The sequence below is a fragment of the Juglans microcarpa x Juglans regia genome, chromosome 5D, assembly GCF_004785595.1.
Source record: "Juglans microcarpa x Juglans regia isolate MS1-56 chromosome 5D, Jm3101_v1.0, whole genome shotgun sequence".
Taxonomy (NCBI): domain Eukaryota; kingdom Viridiplantae; phylum Streptophyta; class Magnoliopsida; order Fagales; family Juglandaceae; genus Juglans; species Juglans microcarpa x Juglans regia.
Genome location: NC_054602.1, coordinates 28,618,160 through 28,638,487, shown reverse-complemented (window position 1 = coordinate 28,638,487; position 20,328 = coordinate 28,618,160). Strand labels below are relative to the sequence as shown.

Genomic DNA, 20,328 nt, shown 5'->3' with positions numbered 1-20,328 from the left:
GGGGTTGGCTACCGGCGGCGCTACGAGGAGAAACTAGTGTGTGTAGAGGGGCTGCATGCATGGGGTTAGGGAAGAGTTACGGTTGGTGGGTTCCATGGAAGTGGTCCATGACATGAGGGGAGCTCGGTGGTGGTGCTTGGTGGAGCTGTGGTTGAGCCACGGTGGTGCAAGGGTGGAGAACCCGTGCGTCGAGACCCATTTCGGGTTGCTTGCGTGCAACTGAAGGAGGAGCTGCCAAGGGGCTTCGATGGTGGGGTTTGGTCGCAGTGTGAGGGGAAGCCGGTGAGGTGGTCGATGACGCCGCAGGGTGGCACACGGCGGCGCTGGGCTGCTTGAGAGAGGAGATTGAGTGAGAGAGAGGGAAGACATGCAGCTGCTGAAGGGGAATGAGAGAGAGAGAAAGGGAAAGTTAGGGGAAAATACTAGGGTTTAGGGCTTTAAATTTCAACCATTCATCTTTAGTCCTTAGATTTGATCCAACGATGGAGGTTTAAACATTGATTTAAACTAACTTAAAATAGATAATTAAAATATAAATATCATATCATACATAAACCATCAAATTTAATTTATAAAATACTAATATTTTATCATTAAATAAATGATGAAGTTTTGCTAAATATTTTTAAGAAAATAAAACAATATAAATAGTTAGAGTTTTTAACATAATTTAAATCTCATAATATTCTTAATTAACTAAAATCATTTAGATAAAATAATTTTTTACAATTATAATATTTTTTAGGCTTCCAAGATGTAAAAGACTTACTTTAATGATGAAAGAACATGAGATCAGGAATAGGGAGGGTGGATTTGCTTCATACGAGTTCATTACATCTTCTGCATGGTTGGAGATAACATGACATGCATGCATTAATCTCTACCGTCCAATATGATTAATTTGTAGAGCTGAAACTTCCATGCAGAGTTTCAACACGTGATCGTGATTGATCTTTCACATACAAATTATCAACCTAAAGGAAATGTTTGGAGATATTGCGATTGGAACAAATTCTTCTTATTAAATTAGAGAAAGATGGAAATTCATAGATGGTTGCTTAGGTTTTATGCTCCTATGCATTAGACTATTTACAAATCAATCTTATGTACTCTTTCAATCTTGATGATTATGAACTAACAACTAATTCAATTATTCAAGATTTTGTGCTACATGTAAAGAGTCAAACTTTATTTGCTGCTTTGGACACATTATTTTCAAGAATTTTATTTTTTTTTCAATTAGAAAAATGTGACAAACGTGCTTTGCACATTAAATCACTGCTAAAATTTGTTAGATAATTTGTTTTTTTTTGGTAAAAGATTATATAATTTTTGTAAAAAATCTAAACTATGCAACCGTCCCTCAGACGTTGCTCTATTACTAGTATGTATATATATATATATATATATTATTCATCACATATTTTAACTTGCAGGGTATACTAACCTAGCTTGATGTCGAAGATAACGTCAATTCTTTAAAAAAAATTAAAAATTACTGGCAAAAGAAGATAACATTATCAAAGGTAAACAGTAAACTGCAGGAAGGTGAGAACTCTTGAACAAAGTACTACATATACTGATCGTTTGAGTTTGTCATTTGTATTTATTTGTTTGCTTTTTTGGGTCGATGAGTTTGTGTTTTTTTATTTATTTATTTTGTTAATTTGTCATTTATATTTATTTGTTTGTTGTTTCCTGTTTCAAGTTTGATGTGAGAAACAAAGTAAATTTATGAGTCTGTGTTGAAGTTTGTGTGATGATTGTGAGTATCAAATGTTATGTTATCATGTGTTGGTATAGATGAAGTTGAAGTTGGTGTCACGAAATTCTGCTAATGAAATTCAGTTTGTTCCTGCAAGCATAGATGAAGTTGGTGTGATGATTGTGAGCACCACCTTGGTGACACTTGTTATTGGTTTTGTGTTTCCCACTTGTGCAAAACCTTACACATTCATTTTTGATGATACTAATCATATATGCACAGTTTCTTTCTATAAATTTTCTTCACTCCTTTATGTACTCCATTTTCTATTCACATTTTCACATTCACTACCTCCATTTCAACTTGTGCTTTTTTTTAAGAAAAAAGTAATTCTAGAAAGGAAATGCCATTTTCGTTGATTTTTTGGATAGTTACGATGCATAAAAATCGCCGGAAATAGTAATTTTTTGCAACGATTTTTGCCTATGGCTGAAATTGATCAAAAAAGACACTTTAGTTTCGTAAAAAATGCAACGAATTAAAAATCGTCGAAAATGCTCAAATGCAGCGATTAATAGGGGTATTTGTGACGATTTTGAGCACTGGAAAAAACCTGATTTCTTGTAGTGTGATCACCGACCGTGAAATATACTCAGAGTATAAAATCAAATTCTTGCCAAGATTACTGTGGTTCTTCAGTAGTTTGTCTGATCAACTTGTGCCACTTATCGAGCCTTCAATATCTTGCATCTGACTATACTTTTCAACTTTGTTATGATATGTTTAGATAGATTTGGATTTTAATATATTACCATTTAAAATTTAAATCTTCCATTTAGATTTAAAAAAAAAACTATAGATTAGACTTAAATTCAGATAAAATTCAAGCAAATTTCAATCACTCAAAACCTTGAATTTCAAATTATAATTATAAAAATAAATTTCAAATCATTATAGCATATATATTACAATCCAAATAAAGAGTTTTATAATCAATAAATCATCTTGATTTAAAATTCAGACAAATTATTTTTACCTGAATGCAACTTTATGTTAACACAATTATTGCAACGAAAAATCCTATTCATAAACCGGTGTGGAGTTGTATCCTGCTGATTTGGCAAGATTTAATTTATGAGAAACAATTATAGATTTGAATCTTATAAATCAAGTCATGTCACATCAATGGTGTGAATTGTGTATTCTTCACACCGACTTGAAAATAGAATAACTCTATTACAAATAGCGTATTTAATAGTTTGAGGTGATTATAATCCGAAGATGCAATGCGACAAACTATTATTAGTTCAAGATCTATAGCATAAAGATCTAAAGGGTGATAGTTCAATATATGTGGATAGGATGTTTACATACCCTATCGGGCTGGACCTTACTTACCTAAGAGGCTCAATGACCAAGTGTAGCTGACCCACAAGACACGAGATTCCCTTGGAGCAAGATCGAGAAAGGCCAAGAAGAAGGCCATCTCAAGTTCCTCCTCCCCTCGGCTAAGTACCTTTGTTAACCCCATGATGCTCGATGGGGTAGATGAAGGGAAAGTTGGTCGTGACGAAGTGGGAAGTTTGACTACCCGAGACCCACCTGCACTAGCAAAGATAGGCTGCTGATCCTGAGCTAGCTTTGCAGCCCTCGACGAGGAAGAGGCCCAGGATGTTTGACTTGGGGTAGGCATTTTGGCGAGTTTGGAGTTGCTACTAGATCCCGATGTCTCTAGATACTCCTTGACCTCAGTGTGAGACTTCTTCCCTTTCCCTTCCAACAGGGAATTGGAAAGCCTTTTTCGGTCTCAAGAAGAGGATTCTCCCCCAGGATGCATCGACCACCAAAATGGGACTAGTCCGGAAGCACCAAGAACTGGTCTATGTTGGTTTTGGTCAGCAAGCCATTAGTATGAACTTCTTCCTGATGCACCTCCACCCAAGCATAGACTGTTGTCATCCGGGCTTTCTCATGCTCGGTCAAGTCTAAACAGATCTCTTTGTCATCCGGTACGATTTCCCAAACAGTCCGGATGGGAAACTCATGGTGGGTGGCCTCTTCGGCGGGAAACACACAACCATGGCCCAACATGAAGAAAAACCACTTGACCTAGTGCTTCACATGGGAAAGTGAGTCTCTAGGCAGGCAACCCTGTATCCTAGTCGAGAAGGGAAGCTGCATAGGTTGCCGTCGAGCCACCACACCCCGTGTGTAAAGAGAAACTCTTTGGCGGTAAGGTCTGGGTAATCCTTGCCCGTGGTCCCAAACACCATGTGCCAAACAATGCAGGAGGACATCAAAATCGTCCACTCGTTGGGGTGGAGTTGTGATGGAGCTAGCCAAAGGTAGTCCAAGACTTTACAGACTGGGCGGTAGAAGGGAAGTCATAGTCCATTGGAGAACATCAAAGAGCACAACGCCACCTTCTCAGCAAAGCCCTTCGAATCGACAACCCCTTGATGAGCCGCTGGGGCCTCCAAATTCGTGGAGCCGGGCACCCTAAAAGAAGACTTCACCGACCTTAAGTCGGCTGAGGAAACGACCGAGGCCCAATGGTACCCCTCATAGAACTGGGAGTCACCACAAACCTCGGGAGGATCTATGCTCCTAGGAACCCTAGAAGGTAGGGTGTAAGGAGTTATGTCCGGACTAGAAAAATCGACTGAATCGAAGTTAAGACCGGTAGGTCTCGATCCCACAGATTGTGGACCAAAGAAATTCGATCCAGTCCCGAGGTCTATAAATTTTGGACCAGGCCGGTCCGAAGTCTTATATATATTTTAAAAATATTTTTAATAATTTAATATATTATTTTGATATAGTAATTATATAAGTTAATGATGTAATTTTCATCTAATTTATTATCATTGACCATATAAAATATAAAATAAAATATGCTATCAATTAATAATAAATTACAAATCATGTGATAATTTATGTCATTATATGTAAATAGTTAATATATATCATACATTCATACATACTCTACTATTTACACTTAATTAAAATAATTAGGTAATTTCTTTTTTAAATACTTAAGTTGCAAGCAAGCACGAATAATCTATGTACAATGAAATTATTTGATATTCATTAACCATATATAAAATGTATGATATTATTAATAATTATGCATACTAAAAAGTAAAAGTCTAAATTAATAAGTAGTAACTATCAACATCATAAATATAATTATATTAAAATATTTTTTTAATGAGTTAGTTACATAATCCACATTAATAATTCATTTAATTTTAATTTTAGTTATTTAAATAATTTTTTTATTAACATATTTTAAAAAAAAAAAAAAAAGATGAAACAAAATAAAAAAAAAAACAATTGGGCTGACCGAACGGACCGACCAGACCGATAACTACCAGTCTGGTCCGGTCCCTATGGATGTTCGATCCTGTCCAGTCCAGGGAAAATGATGGACCGAAAATTGCCCCTTGGACCGGACCGGACCGATTTATACCCCTACTAGAAGGTCCTTCTGGATGAGATGAACGGGAGCCCCGAGATGCAAAGCGAGAGGTGTTCTTGGGCACCATTGTAGTGGGAGAATGAAGATTAGAGATGGAAGAAGGAAGATGGAAACAGGAAAGCATGAAGGCAAGAGAGACTAGGAATTGTGATTGGAACGAGGGAATTGCAAAGAAAAGAAGGAGAGAAGAAGAAGGGGCGTGGGTTTAAATAGGCGACTAGATAGCCCATACGGGATAGTGACAGGTTTCACCAGAAGCGAAGCGACAAGGGACAAATCTCGTATTTCCTACTGCACGAGGGAGTGTGGGATCAAGTTGTCAGACGCAACCCTAGACGTGGGAAAATGGACAGCTGCACACAATGGGTATCTAGTCCGTCAGGCATTACAAACCACCAAGACATCATGGGCAAATATATATATATATATATATAATAAATCTAATAGAAAAAGAAAAGAAAGAAAAATTCCCATCGTGCATGTATGGTAGGAATTTGAGTGTAATTGGAATGGATGTTTACATCCCTTACCGGGCTGGGCCTAACTTACCTAGGAGGCCCAACGACCAAAGTGTAGTCTGCCCACAAGACAAAGAAAGGGGAAAGAGGCCCACGGCCCATGCGGGAAGGAATTAGAAGTGGAATGATGGGACACTAACATTCCTGACACCACTCTGCACATGCACGTAGTGTAGGGCCACGTCACCCTTAAGGACTTACATGAAACGCAAACTGGGGTCACAGTGAGGCAGATTGCCCTTGGCAGTGTGTGCATCATGACCTCTTGTCCCTGACAGAACGGGAAGGCCACACTCACCAACCTGCGACAAGGATGTGACCCGAGAAGGCCACACTGCATCAAAGGTGACAACATGAAGTCCCATATGAAAGACAGACACCTTTGACATGGGATACAAAGGACCTCCTCAGCAGGCAGTATAAAAGCTAAGCACTAAGTCAGAATTACTCTCTACATTTCCTCATACACTGACATTCTCTTTAAAGAACTGAAAGCTGACCTAGGCAATAGAGGTGTTTCATCAACCTCGAGCCCCCACTTTCCTCGTGTTGTAGATGGTCAAGCCCGGTGACCAATATGAAAAAACGTCGTTACCACTATGCGCATGGTAAAGGTGACATGAGGAATTCGTAAAAGATTCAAACATCTTAGAATGTAACTACTTACATTTTGGATACAAGTAATATGAAAAAAATATACTTTCAAAAATGAACTATTACATGACAATCAAAGAATGAGGTTTTGATCTTTTTTATAAACTATAACAAAAATACATGAATATTCATGGAGGAAATATGTATATATTTTTTGGCAGCTAGCTAGCTATATATATATATACTTACTCACATAATCGGAAAATATTGCTCGATCCACTCCTCCTAATTAATCTCACTTTTTTCTATTCCTTTATTATAATTAATTACTTCCGAGCTCCATCCGATGCGACTGTTTGAAGATCATGATCAATTGTTGCTGCCCCACTGAAAAATTGAAGGCTCCAAAGTATGATTCTAGAGCAGTCCTCTGGTGGGATTCCTTTTAATTTGGTCTCGTCTTCAAGAACCACTTGTTTTACGAATCTCATTGAATTCTAGTAAGATTAACAAATAATAATAAAACAAGATCAAATCAACTAATATGAAACGTATGAGACACCATATATATAATTACAAACAATTAATTGAAGATATCATTAATATGCATGCACAATTAATTAAAAAAGTTTTGTCTTTTTTTCCTCTTCTTTCTAATTAATTAATGGTGCATGATCATAAAGTGCGAATTAATTAGATTCTTTCCAAAGATTTTCTCCTCATATTGGATGGTTCGATACATATAGAGAGATAAACACAACATTAAATGCTCATATGGAATTAACACGGTTTGAAAATCTTATATCAACAATATTAAATATTATAAAACTAAAATAATCATGTGTTTATTTCATTTTTTTTCTTTTTTTAATTTGTTTAAATCTCCAATTTGATGAGACAATTGAAGAGTATGCCTATTACATAATTAATGCATATAATAAATACTTCTTCTATAAAGATAGCTTGAGTCACAAGTAATTCAACAAATCGTTAGTTATCAATATCTTTTTTAACGCCTGCCGACACTAGAGGTGGATGGCCATGCAATTATCTACTAAAATAGCCAATATGTATGTATGTACGCGGCATGCATGCTGCATGTATACGTATATGTATGTACGTATATCTACTAAAACAGCTATATACGTACGTATATGTATATAGGTCAGAGAGAGCACATCTAGCTAGGTAGCTAGCAGCTACCGTCGTGGCCCCCAGCAGGCACAAGCAAGCAGGAGGCTGGATCGATAAACCAATGTCGGCAAATGCAATGATCATCAATTGGGTTAAAAATGATTTTCGTTGAACATGAGTAAGTTTGTGTGATCATCATGATGTGTACGTGATCATGGGAAGGTGAAGAGTCTCAATCTCACATGCAAGGGAATATATACACACACACACATTAGGAATATGTATGTATGTATGTATGTATGAATGTGATAGTTATAGTAGTAAATTAGTATAAGGTTGCAGTACCTGGGAGTATTTTTGAAGAGCAGAAGGGCGACCCCACCTCTCGGGGTCCCAGAGAATGGAGCTGTTGAAGCCAAAACTGGAGATATGAATATTAATAGAGGGTCTTGTCTTCTCAGATTCATTGTTCATTTGCCTTAGATGCCATCCTATTACCTGTGAAGAATCGCATACTGGTCCTTCTATTTTCACTTTCTTCTTGTTTGCTGAGAGCAAAGCTATCGGCCATGTCCCAAACACCCTGCATGCATGCGCCCATATAATAATATAATTTTTTATTAAATCAGGTCATCCCTTACTAGCTAGAAAAGTATTGATCTTTATTTATTAGTCTTTACATAATTATAACATATATATATATATATATTTGTTAGAAAGCTATATATATACGACGTACCTGTCAATCTTATTAATTAACATGATCATTAGACCTTAAGAATGAAAATGGAATTTGAGTTGAAATTAATTAGATTAACGAGCTAATTAATCATCCAATTATTAATTAACTTTAAATGGTCGATCGAGGTAGAGTCGAACCAAATCGTAACGATTGATTAAAAAAAATTGTTATTTTTCAACTAATTAATTAATTCTTAGGTTAATTATATATTTTTCATGCCTTTTGACAATTTTTAATATATATCCTCGATCGACTACATGAATTTGATCGTCAAATAAATGTGTCTCATATTCTACTTATAATCAATATTCTCAACAGTCAGATCTAAATTATTGAGGATGCATATTTTCGAAAAGCGATAGGTTAGAGTACTCATGTAAATTGATAGTTTTGATTGTTTAGGGTGCAAATTGAAACAGAAATTACAGGTTATAAATTAGAGATATAATGAGATTCATGAAAAAGAAAGACATAGAAATTGTTTACAGTTTCTAATTATCACATCTTAAAATCTAGAATAAGAAAGCCATATATCACTAAAAAACAAACATTTGTGAGGGATTATTTGCAACGAGAACGACTATTTGTGACAAAAACAGACTCATTTTAACAGAAAATAATTATTTTTACTAAAAATAACTTATCACAAATTATAAACAGTTTTCTTGTACTACATAGAAAATATAAATTAGTAAATTCCATAGCATGCATATATATATATATATTTATTTTCTAAGTGTATATATGAAAAATTAATTTGGGATAAAAACTTTTAAAAAAATATTAATTTTCATCCCTCCTACCTACCATCTAATTAATTGTTCTTAATTTAATTAAGTACTAAACCCACTAAGCTATGAAAGTTAGGTAGTTGCTTGCAAAAAACTTCTCTCTTCTCAACTCGTTTTCAAATTCTCATTAACTAATTCCAAACTTCCTCCAACTAATCAATACCACTTTTATGTACGTGTAACTTCTACGGCCAGAATTAACTTCTATTTTCAAAAGTAAGTAAATTAAGAACAGAAAAGGAAGAAGAATTCCATACTCGATTTCTCTCAGTTGTTGGAAGAAGTCAAGATCATATACATTGGAAAGCCCCGCAAAATGTACGATCCCACTGAGCTTATGGTGGTCGATGTGCTTCAGCGCCAGGTTTCTCTGGTGATCCATTTCAGCTTCAGTGTCCGTGAAATTCTCCCTGAAAACCAAATGCCTATACATAATGCCCGTTTTTCTTAGTATTTCCGACACTTCGTCTGAATCCGTCTGCGCTTCGACCACAAGCCACAGCAATGGCGGAGGAACCAGCCTTATAGTGTTAGCCAGCCTTCTTAAAAGAACACCTCGAAACTGATCTTTTGTGCTGGTTGGAGTGACAATAATCACGAGTCCTCTGGTCGTCAACTTGGGTTCTTTTGCTGCTTCTTTCTCCGACGACACTTCTGTGCGTTCAAACTCCTTTGTGGACCGGCTCATGGGAATATTGGTCGCAGGAGCTTCAGCTATCAAACTTCTATTAATAGGGTTTGGGTGCAGCATTTCAACAGGCTGTGGCGTTGTAGATTCTGATACGTTCGATGCAGCAACACGGTCGGAAAAAAATGATGCTTTTCCGGTTGGAGTGAAGCCGGTGAAGAACCCCATAACAAAGCACAGAGAGAAATGGACAACTGCTTTCTTCCATAGTTGAACCTTTTTCTTTGATCTTTCCAAGGACCCCATAATTTCTCTACACCTTGCAGGAACGAGGAGATTAAGGAAGAATCAAAATTCTTGGGTGGAAATATCAGTCAGAGTCAGTACTGAGATGATCAGGGTGGATGATTTTGCTTTAGGGAATGAGAAATATTGTAGAAGACTGTGATATATAATAAGGTGGCAAAGTTTGGTTTGAATGCTGATCGATGAGATGGTCATGATTAGAGAGTTGTAGAAATGTTTAGTAAAAGGCGTTGGAATTAGGAGGCAAAGCGTCTAATGATAGGAACGGGAAAACTCAATGATTAATTGCTTTTGTTTGGAGTTGTTTCATTGGTGAAGGTGTTTCTTTTCTTCATTAGTTGTGCCTTGAAGTAAAAGGAAGATACAGAGGATGTTGCTGTCTGCACCAAATGGTTGTTGGGATCGATGCAACCCATCAACTAAAACGCCTCAATTAATAGTAGTTACAAGATTTCTCAATACAAACACATATACATATATATTTGTGTATATATATGTATATCATGTTTTTATGTATATAAAGGCCGATTCATTTTGTCACAAGGACTTGACCAAATAATCATCTACAAATTATTAGGTTGAAGTGAGTTGGATTGGAAAAAATTATTCCCTCAATATTGCTAGCTAATACAAAGTCATGCCTCATAGAACACCCAAAATCCACGATCGAAGGAAATACCTCGACCGTGATATGTGCATTTAAGTGTTGGGATATATATATATATATATATATATATATATATGAATATTAATTATGAATATAGGATTGGTACGGAAAAGGATATCAATTCCATCCAATATACAAAAACAAAGAGAAATGATATTTGCAGTTGTCCAAGCGCTGCGCATTCCTTTTGAAAAATTTGAGTAAACAAGGAAACTACATGAAAAAATTAATTTTCTAATAGCGGACTCTACTCTTTTTTAAAAAAAGTGTGTGACGCTTACACAATTTATGACTATTTCTTACATTACTCATTTGAACGATAATTATAATCTGCTGGTGTTACGAACAAAAAGTGTCTCTTATCACATCAAGTGCACAAACCAAGTTTGCCTATAATTTTATATATATATATATATATATATATATATATAATATATGGAGAAGCTATTTTCAATTATACGAGTAATGCTAGATATAGTTTTAGAGTATGTAAGTTCCGTACACTTTTTTTGAAAAAAGTGAAGTCCATTAAAAAAAATAAATTTTTTTTTTCGGTTCTAGATTTTTCCTATATTTCTTAAAAAAAGTGTGCAAGACTTGCACATAAGAACACTCAAAGACTGTATAATTAAATAATTTCCCAGGCCTTTCAATATTTCTAATGTTTTGAACCTAGGCAAGAATTATATATATAACACGAAGGAATAAAAAAGTATTTTGGGGATGCATGCGTGGATGATCTTCTGTATAAATTATGTGAGTGTTTCTGATCCCCACCCAAGAGGCCGGCCTGAGATATTCCTAATCCTGGCTATATATGAACTAATCTAGATTAGTCTCCTCGATCGATCTCTTCTTCCTGCATGAGAGTACTGATGCAAAGATATTGAGATGAGATATTATTGTTGGCGAGCGAGTCCATGCATGGCAGGCGATAATATCGTTGCATCACATGATTTTCTTTTGTTTGTAAGAATTAGTACTGTATTAATTAACTTAATTAGGGATATAATGGGAAGGTATGCATGTTATTCGATCAATTGAGAGCCGATGGGTATATACATTTGTATGTGATCTTTAAGGTTTATCGTTGGGAAAGCTAGCTCACTTTATAATTAATAGTTGTCAAAATCGGAAGAGTTAGCTACAAGAAAAAAAAGCATTTGTGACGGATTATTTGCAATAATAACGACTATTTGTTAACATACTCATTTTGACAAGAAATAATTATTTTCTCTAAAAATAACTGGTCATAAATAAACAGTTTCTTGTAGCGCGTGCATGCATGCAGCCATTTGTCAAGTACTGGATAAATAGTTTTTTTTTTTTTTTTTTTCTCTCCACTGTTTAATTTTCACCAACACAGCAATTAACACCGGCAAAAATAAAAAGTTGTGGACAAGTTTAATTTATAGACCTAGATGATCATGAGGCATATCGATCGTATAGGTAGTATATATTACGATTGAAGTTTTTTCTTTTAGCTGACAATTGTTTGGAAAAATCTTCAAAATAAGTTTATTTCTCTACAATTGAGCATTTCCGTCCAATCGCTACATAAACACAAATAAAATGTCTCATTCTTAGATGAGGAGTAATGATCATATTGATAGCAATACTTGTTTTTCCAGTTTGTCAATCCTTGAATATCTGAAAAATTAGTTTGTTTTGGTTCTTTGTTGATCGTTCTTTGAATTTGATTAATCAATCAATCTTGAAGTACTTGATTAGATGAGAAAATCTATTTATAAGCTTTATTTTTTATACACCTAACACATTGCTGATGGGGAAGCTTAGCTATACTAAATAATGATTGGTATTTTAATTTTGTTTTTTAAATTATAAGGGGTCCAACTTTAAGTGGTGTGTTAACACACCGACTTAAATGTATCAAAACTCATCTGAGATGAATGGATACTTGTCATTTTGGAAGAAACATCTAGTCTTCCCCAATATCTCTCTCTCTCTCTCACTCTCTCTCTCTCTCTCTCACACACACACACACTTATCATCAATGACTAGAGCTACCCATCATTGACTACCAATGTCATTTCTTATATTTTGCTTTCTGCATTTGGTTGCCAAGAAAGTGAAGGAAAAGGAAATATAATGACGCCCGATCAGTACTTCTTCATAGTCATACCTTTCACCTTTCTAATTGTATAGATTTTGCAGTGGAAATCAAACTCGTATATGGTATCATTCTTTTTATACTTATATTTACTTTTCCTTTTTCTTTCTTGATTCCATTGATGTTTATTTTGATTTGCAATTTGGAAACCCGAACTTATCTGGTCCATGGCCAGGTTTAGCGTATAAAGACAAAGACCAAGACCAAGACTAGAATCATTTATGAGAGGTTACTTTGTAATGTTATAACGATTAGGGGTTTTTTTTTTTTTTTTTTTTTTTTATGAAGGTTCATAATTTTTTTACTTGTTTATATTAGTGTCATCAAATCTTAAAGCAATACACATTTATCTTAAAAAAAAAAAAAACATTAAAAACTCATTTCAAAATTCATTAACAGCGAAAAAGAAAATTATATTCTCATATATCATCTCCCACGTGGGAATTCAAAGAAACAATCAACCGTTGATTCATGCCAAAACATCTCACCATGGGACAACATATTCATCAGCAGGGTTTGTATATTCTATCATTTTTTGATAAGTAATAAATCAAAGTGGACTTTTGGAATTTCGAACTCCTACCCTTTCATTTGAAACAACACATCCTTACCAGTGTCTATCAATATTAGACAGGCCTTTGCTGGGACATTCGCCTAACATGCATCAGACCATCGATTTAAATGGAACAAAAAATGCGAACATTATAGGTATAACCTTCAGGCATGCAGCCATCTACATAGACCTTCTATGAAACAAAGATAGCATTTTTTTTTTTTTTTGAGGAAAAGTGAATGAAATAAAGATATCAATCTCATTTCCCAATTGAAACCGAAATCCATCAATAAAAAATTGGTTGTTTCCCATGATATTATCTTCAAATGTGTTCTAAAACGGTTATCTGAGAGAGGATCACCTGAAGAGTATTTCCATGTAAGAGATTAGCTCTGAACAATACTAGATTCTTCCTAATCTTTTGGTTTGGTTGATATTGAGTCTCTTTGTGGACGGTGCTTCTTCCATTTCATCTTGCGCAATGACATGACCCAAGATGGAACTTCACAACCGGAAGCTGTCATTATATTCGCTATGTTCCGCAGGAATGGAACATCTTTCTTGGTGTAAAAAGTAATAGCTTCCCCTGTCCTCCCTGCTCTGCCTGACCGACCTATATAAAAGAATGACAAACTTATATAGACCACATAAAAGTCATTCTCATCTCCGACCAATCTTTTACTATTGTTATAGAAACCATTATCACCAAGCTGTCATATTACATGTGCAGAGAACCCCCCCCCGGGGAAAAAAAAAAAGAAAAAAAGAAGGGAAAGAGCATGGGATTATATCATTAGTTGACTATGATAAAATAATGGTAAAGTTCTATTTAATTGTAACAATTCCAATCAACAATAAGAGAGAGCAAATCTAACAATATAAAGTATCTTGTAAAGCATTCGGTACCTAACAACTTCCTAAGGAAAATAATTTAATCAAAACATCATATTATTCTGCATTTTTCAAAACATTTCTCAACCTATTTATTTATAGACTACCCATCCTAATAAACACCAAGATTGCAGAGGCCAGAAGCAGTTTGAGATGAGTGGCATACCAATCCTGTGGATATATGCAGAGGCAGAGTCTGGAAAATCATAATTAATCACACAGTTGACACCTTTGAAATCCATACCCCGGGCAATAACATCAGTGGCAATCAAAACCCATGTCTTGCCGGCTCTGAAATCATCGACAGCATTTTCTCGCTGTATTAAATGTAATACGTTAGCATTTACTCACTGTATTAAATGTAATACATTATCATCGAGTACACTAAAATTATTTGAAGACCGAAAATGGCCATAAAATAAGGTGACTTGAAGACATGAGAATTAGCCAAAACCCCAACATAAACTGGCAGGATTAAGAGTAAAAAAGATATATCCATTTGCTTTTTCCGAAAATTTCTAGAGGACCCTTATATAACCATGCTCAGTCTCTCCCTTGCAAGTAATGCAGAGAAGCTTGACCATTTGATAGCCTTCATCTTCTTTGAATTTTTTCTTAACTAGTATTCTGGGAATGTTCCCAAGTTTTTTTATAAGGAAAAAATGGGAATAAGATTTCACCTGTGATTGGGACAAATCAGAATGGATGACATCCACTCTTATGTTATCATATGCAAGTTCCTCGTATAATTCCTTTGCACGCTCCTTGCTTTGTACAAACATTAATACAGGTGGATTCAAACTCTACTGACAAGTACAAGATACAAAAGGAACAAGGAGTTACGTCAAGATGATTTTTTTTAATATAAGTTTGGTCAATATGATAAAAACACAAATTGAAAAATCTTCAAAGAAATATCATAAGTTTCACGAAATACAGCCACAAGTATTGAAAGTTACATTTTGATTCATCTATTAAAAATGTTCTAATATTTGAGTGCAAATGCCAGCCACTGTCACCATTTCTTGAAAACAAAACATTCTGAGAAATTGAGCAGAATCTTTAAAACCTCTTACATATATATATAAATATATATATATATTTGAAATTAAAATTGGCCAAGATAATTATTCAGAAATCTTTTTGTATCTGATTTCTTGTTGAAAGAAATTCAGATGTTTTTCTTTTGCAAAGAGCAAAGATTCCAAACCTTTATCTTGATCAATCTCTTGACGAGATGCAAATTTGAATTTGACCTTTTGACCAAAAGGGTCGGTAGTAATACCGTCCTCTTATATATATATATATATATATTAAGCAGAATCTTTAAAATCTCCCTTTTTATACAGGAAAAGAATCTTTCATACCTCTGCAAAGCTTTGACGAAGTGCAATAAGCTTTCCTTCTTCACTCCCTGCAAAAACCAATTTTTGCTTCACTGATTCGGAAGCAGTGTTCCTGTTCAGATTTTCAGAAGTGGAACACAAGCCAACTTATCAGCAAAAACAGCACAATCCCTCCATGGTTCAGTAATAAAGTAAGTCGATCTTACTTTCGGCCAACAATAACTCTAACAGCATCATGCATTATTGTGCGTGCAAGCTCCTCAACAAAGTCAGGTAAGGTAGCACTAAACATGGAGCGTATTATTGAAGGATTTGAGCAAGCTTTGACCACAGAATCAATCTGCTTTAATAAACCATGCTCAAATAACTTATCAGATTCATCCAGGACAAGATACTGAACCCTGCAAAGTACCAAAGCACTTAGTGGAGCATTTCAAACCAGTCTATAGACCACTGAGAGCTGTCAATAGTGCACAACTTCCTTTAAAACCACTCTCAGGGTACAAGAAAGCATAGTCGTTTTAATCTTAATATTTTTTTTTTTGACAAGTAAATTTTAATCTTAATATAAACTCAACAAGGAGAAATAAAATATTGTTCATTCTACTAGCTGAATTGATCCATATGCAGTTGTTTCAAATTTCTTAATTTTTAACCAAACCATCTGGTTTTGCATAAACAAGACGTTGACACCACGCACCTTCTTAAGTCAAGCTTCTTCTTGCGAATAGCCAACCTTAACCTTAGTGGTGTTGATATAAGTATATCGCAAGGCAGCTTTGACAAATCAGTATTTCTTAATAGCTGTCTCGACATCACTTTGATACGGAAATTTTTCCCTTTCGCCAGTTTCTTACTTTCTCTGGTGGTCTGAGCAGCCAGCTCTCGTGTGGGACAGAGGATAACAGCTCGGATGCCATCAGTTGAGGCATCCTTAAGTCTCATTAGCATGGGACACACAAAAGCCATAGTTTTACCGGATCCAGTTGGAGCACACGCAAAGCATTCCTGACCCTAAAATGAAATTATGACAATAGTCAGAACAACTTCCACACCAAGTTATACTAATCCATTTCAAAGTTCAATGAAGCTGAAGATTAGGAAATATACAGTCAATTTTATAAATAAATGGAAGCTAAAGATAGGAAAGGGAAAAAACTTCAATCAGCCAGAGGAGAAGATAGCTAAAATAGGAGACCCTACGGATAAAAGGACTGGAATAGCCTGCCTTTGGATTGGTGTAGGCTCTTTAAATCCGAGTTTGGCCAAATTGCGTAACAAATAAGGCTCACACCGATATCTGCAAAACATATCACACAAATTTGCATTTTTAGTAAAAATTATTGCAAACAAAAACTTGCAAAAGAGAAGGTAAAGAATCGTGATCAAGTAAGGAAGTAAAACATATATTCTAATGCTCTACATCCAGTAGCCGGAATATTTTACCTGTATGAATAACATCGAAGATAGGTAAAAGAAGAAGAAAGCACTAGCTACTCAGAACGACAGATTAAGTATTAACAGCGGGAGCTTCTTTAGTAAAAAGATTAAATAGACGCAAGGCGTACCCAAACTACTAGCATGAAATAGAAACAGGGAATACCTAGAGCTTAACTCTGCAAAACTTTGAAGTGGGGTTGCTACATTATTCCGGGAAACGTGAATGTTGTACTTCTTCCGTGAAAGAGCATCCCGCTATCCGCATAAAGAAAATGAAATTAAAAATAGTTTCACAAAAAATACATTAAAAAATCTTAAGAGAAGAAAGCCAAAGAACTAGAAGTAGATGAAGAAATAGAAGAGACCTCTTGTTGCCTATTTAGTTCCTTCTTTTCTTTGGAGAGCCTATTTTCGGCTTGATCATTCTCCTCGTTCAGGACCACAGGTGCAGCTGCTGCTGCTGATTTCGAACTCGTAAAGACGGTGAATCCCTCTACCGTTTCTTTTGAAATGAAATGCGAATGTCAGCTTACGAAAATTGAACTCCACAAAACAAAAAAATATTTATTTACAAAATTAAATGAATTACCTGAAGCCAGTGACTTCCGCTTCCGCTTCTTGAGAGAAGTCTTCCCCTTCCCCGGTTCAGATATTTCAGTTTCAAGCAAGTGTGAGTCCTCTATCGGTTTATCTTCTTTCCTCTCCTAGATGAGACATGGGAGGTTTGACAAGAAATCAGCCTACTATGAGAGAGATTATTGTTTGAATAATTAGAAGAAGATGAAGAAAAAATCATACCTGGAATCTGGCGAAATCTTTGGCGAATTTCTTCCGATCAAAGTGAATACCAGAAAACAAAAAGGAGGCTTTTTCCATGGTTGAGGAACGACAAGCAGAGTAAGATCAAGGAAGATTCTGAGAGAAACTACTTTGCAAATGACCTCGTGCTCTTTAGCTTCCGCCTTCTTAGCAGAAGATAACAAACAAAAGCACGGTCTTTGGTTGCAGGCAGGCTATGGCGGCCGTTAGGTTATTGGACTTGAGGCCTGAGGGGTTTTCTCGGAGGTTTTACACAGACTGATGATGACTAGCTTTTTATTTTTTATTTTTTATTTTTTATTTTTTATTTTATTTTTTAAGAGAGAAACGTGACATCGTTCATCGATCAGAAAAAATTATATTTGATATATGAATATCTTTATATCAATCATTTGAAACTCAATCAGTATATTATTAAAAGTTTTGCTATATAATTTTCACTACACTTTATATTCTATATTTTTAAATTTTTTAATATTTTTTTAATATTTTTTTGAGTTTATTCTTTTTAAATTATTTCAAATTTTTTATTCATTATTCATATAATAAATATTTTATAAAAGAAAAAAATTTTAAAAATTTTAAAAAAATATGAAGTGTGAAATATTAAGAGGTTGTGAAGATTTATTCACACTAATCTAAATTTTACTATTACTGATACTTTCTATAAACACACAAACATTCCAAATACACATCTCATATTAATGACATATCAAAATTTATATAGATATCAGCAATTTGAAATATTTATTTTTTACAAAAATTTTTAAAATATTGATAGAATAAAATATTGTTATAAAATATTTTTTTAATATTATTTTTATTTTAAAATGTAAAAAAGTTGAATTATTTATTATATTTTATATAAAAATTTAAAAAAATTATAATGATTGAATAAGAGAATTGTGAAAACAACAAAGCCTTATATAACTCCTTACAATTAACCCAACATTATTTTAACTATTATTTTAACCATTAATCCTTCATTATCTTTTAATATGTCATAAAATCATTGACAATCATTGACAATCATTGACAAATAATTAAAAGATTATATATCAAAAAATTGATAGATTAAAAGTTTTTATGGGTGATAATGAAATGATTGATGATTAAAAAACTAATAATAAAAACATCCAATTAATTTTAATATTAAATTCGAGAACTCTCTGGTTGCACGAGAATGCCGTAAAAAAAAAAACTCACGTTATAATAACTAGTAGGAGGGCACGTGCAAGACATGTGAGTCAGTGTGAAATCAGGCACGTGCAAGGCATGTGACCAGTTCCTCCAATACACGAAAAAAATTGATATTTTCAAAATACCACAGGAGCCAAAGTGCTCCCCACCAAAGAATGGTTCCATCTGAGGTGATCAAAGAGTGCGCCCTCCCCCCGAGCAAGCAAATGAAGTTTACACCTGGGGTGAGTAAAAGCGTCGCATCTGAGGCGAACACCATGAAGAGCAACTATGGTCACCCCAAGGCAAGCATGAGAGTGAAGCTCGCCGTAAGTGCTTATCTAGTGAGCAGCAAGGTGAGCATCGTAGGAGAACAATGCTCACCACCTCATTAAGCATAATGGAGAGCAGTGCTCTCCCCTCCCCTCCCCCGCCCGCCCGCGGGCGGCAAACACTTCCTTGAGACGAGTATCATGGAGGCAATAATTGTTGTGCTCTAGGTGAGCACTATGGGAGCATGAAACTTGGCATCTCAACTTGTGGAGTGTGAGAGTGCTCACCTGAGGAAAAGTGCTCGCACCCTTAGGTGTTAAGATATTGAGTTGAGATGAAATGAGTTGAGATGAAAATTGAATAAAATATTATTAGAATATTATTTTTTAATATTATTAATTTTTGAAAATTTAAAAAAATTAAATTTTTATTATGTTTTGTATGAAAATTTAGAAAAGTTGTAATAATAAGATGAAATACTTTTAATATCCAAACGGAGCAACGAGCACATTGGAGAGGCAAAGTGCTTAGTGTAATGGAGGAAAAAATGCTTACGACTTTGGGGTGAGGAAAAAGTGCTTGTACCCCAAAACGAGCATCGTGGAGAGCAAAAGTGAGCAATGCAAGAGTATGAAGCTCACCATCTTGGGTGAGGATAGGGCTGAGCACCGACAGTTTCGGAGTCGGAGGGCCCAACCTCCGACTCCGACTCCGACTTTGTCGGAGGTCGAATCCGACCTCCGACTCCGACTCCGACATGTAGAGAATCCGACTCCGATCCGACTCCGACTTGTCGGATCGGAGTCGGATTTTTTGACTTTTTTTTTAAATTTTTTTTGAACTTCATATTTGACCCACTTTAAAAAAAAATTGTGGTCTTTCAAATTTCAATTTTCTTAAAATTACAATCCAAACTTATTAAACTTTTGATTATAATAAAAAATACAACTAAATAAAACAAGTAACATACTAACATACATTCAAAAAATAAAAAGAAAGTCATATTTTTACATGTACTCCGATTGTCCATGATTCCATATCCACATCCAACTAATCACTATAATAAACAAAGGCACCGTATACGAAATGAAGATTAAAAAAAAAGCACCGTATAGTTACTATAGTATACT

The 20,328-nt window shown here is 34.9% G+C and overlaps 2 protein-coding genes across 2 annotated transcripts; both read right to left on the bottom strand.

The window, feature by feature from the left end:
- Positions 1 to 6,352: 6,352 nt before the first annotated feature.
- LOC121266495 (beta-1,4-xylosyltransferase IRX9) lies at positions 6,353 to 10,144 on the bottom strand. Its single transcript, XM_041170336.1, has 3 exons — positions 9,223 to 10,144; positions 7,778 to 8,015; positions 6,353 to 6,795 (listed from the first exon to the last, which is right to left on the bottom strand). Exons 1-3 carry the CDS (start codon positions 9,897 to 9,899, stop codon positions 6,625 to 6,627), a joined length of 1,086 nt encoding a protein of 361 aa, XP_041026270.1. The 5' UTR covers positions 9,900 to 10,144; the 3' UTR covers positions 6,353 to 6,624.
- Positions 10,145 to 13,541: 3,397 nt separating this feature from the next.
- Positions 13,542 to 18,022, bottom strand: LOC121266151 (DEAD-box ATP-dependent RNA helicase 57). Its single transcript, XM_041169886.1, has 11 exons — positions 17,726 to 18,022; positions 17,517 to 17,631; positions 17,293 to 17,429; positions 17,091 to 17,182; positions 16,691 to 16,787; positions 16,188 to 16,501; positions 15,694 to 15,888; positions 15,509 to 15,599; positions 14,822 to 14,944; positions 14,308 to 14,458; positions 13,542 to 13,863 (listed from the first exon to the last, which is right to left on the bottom strand). Exons 1-11 carry the CDS (start codon positions 17,801 to 17,803, stop codon positions 13,664 to 13,666), a joined length of 1,593 nt encoding a protein of 530 aa, XP_041025820.1. The 5' UTR covers positions 17,804 to 18,022; the 3' UTR covers positions 13,542 to 13,663.
- Between the last annotated feature and the right edge of the window lie 2,306 nt (positions 18,023 to 20,328).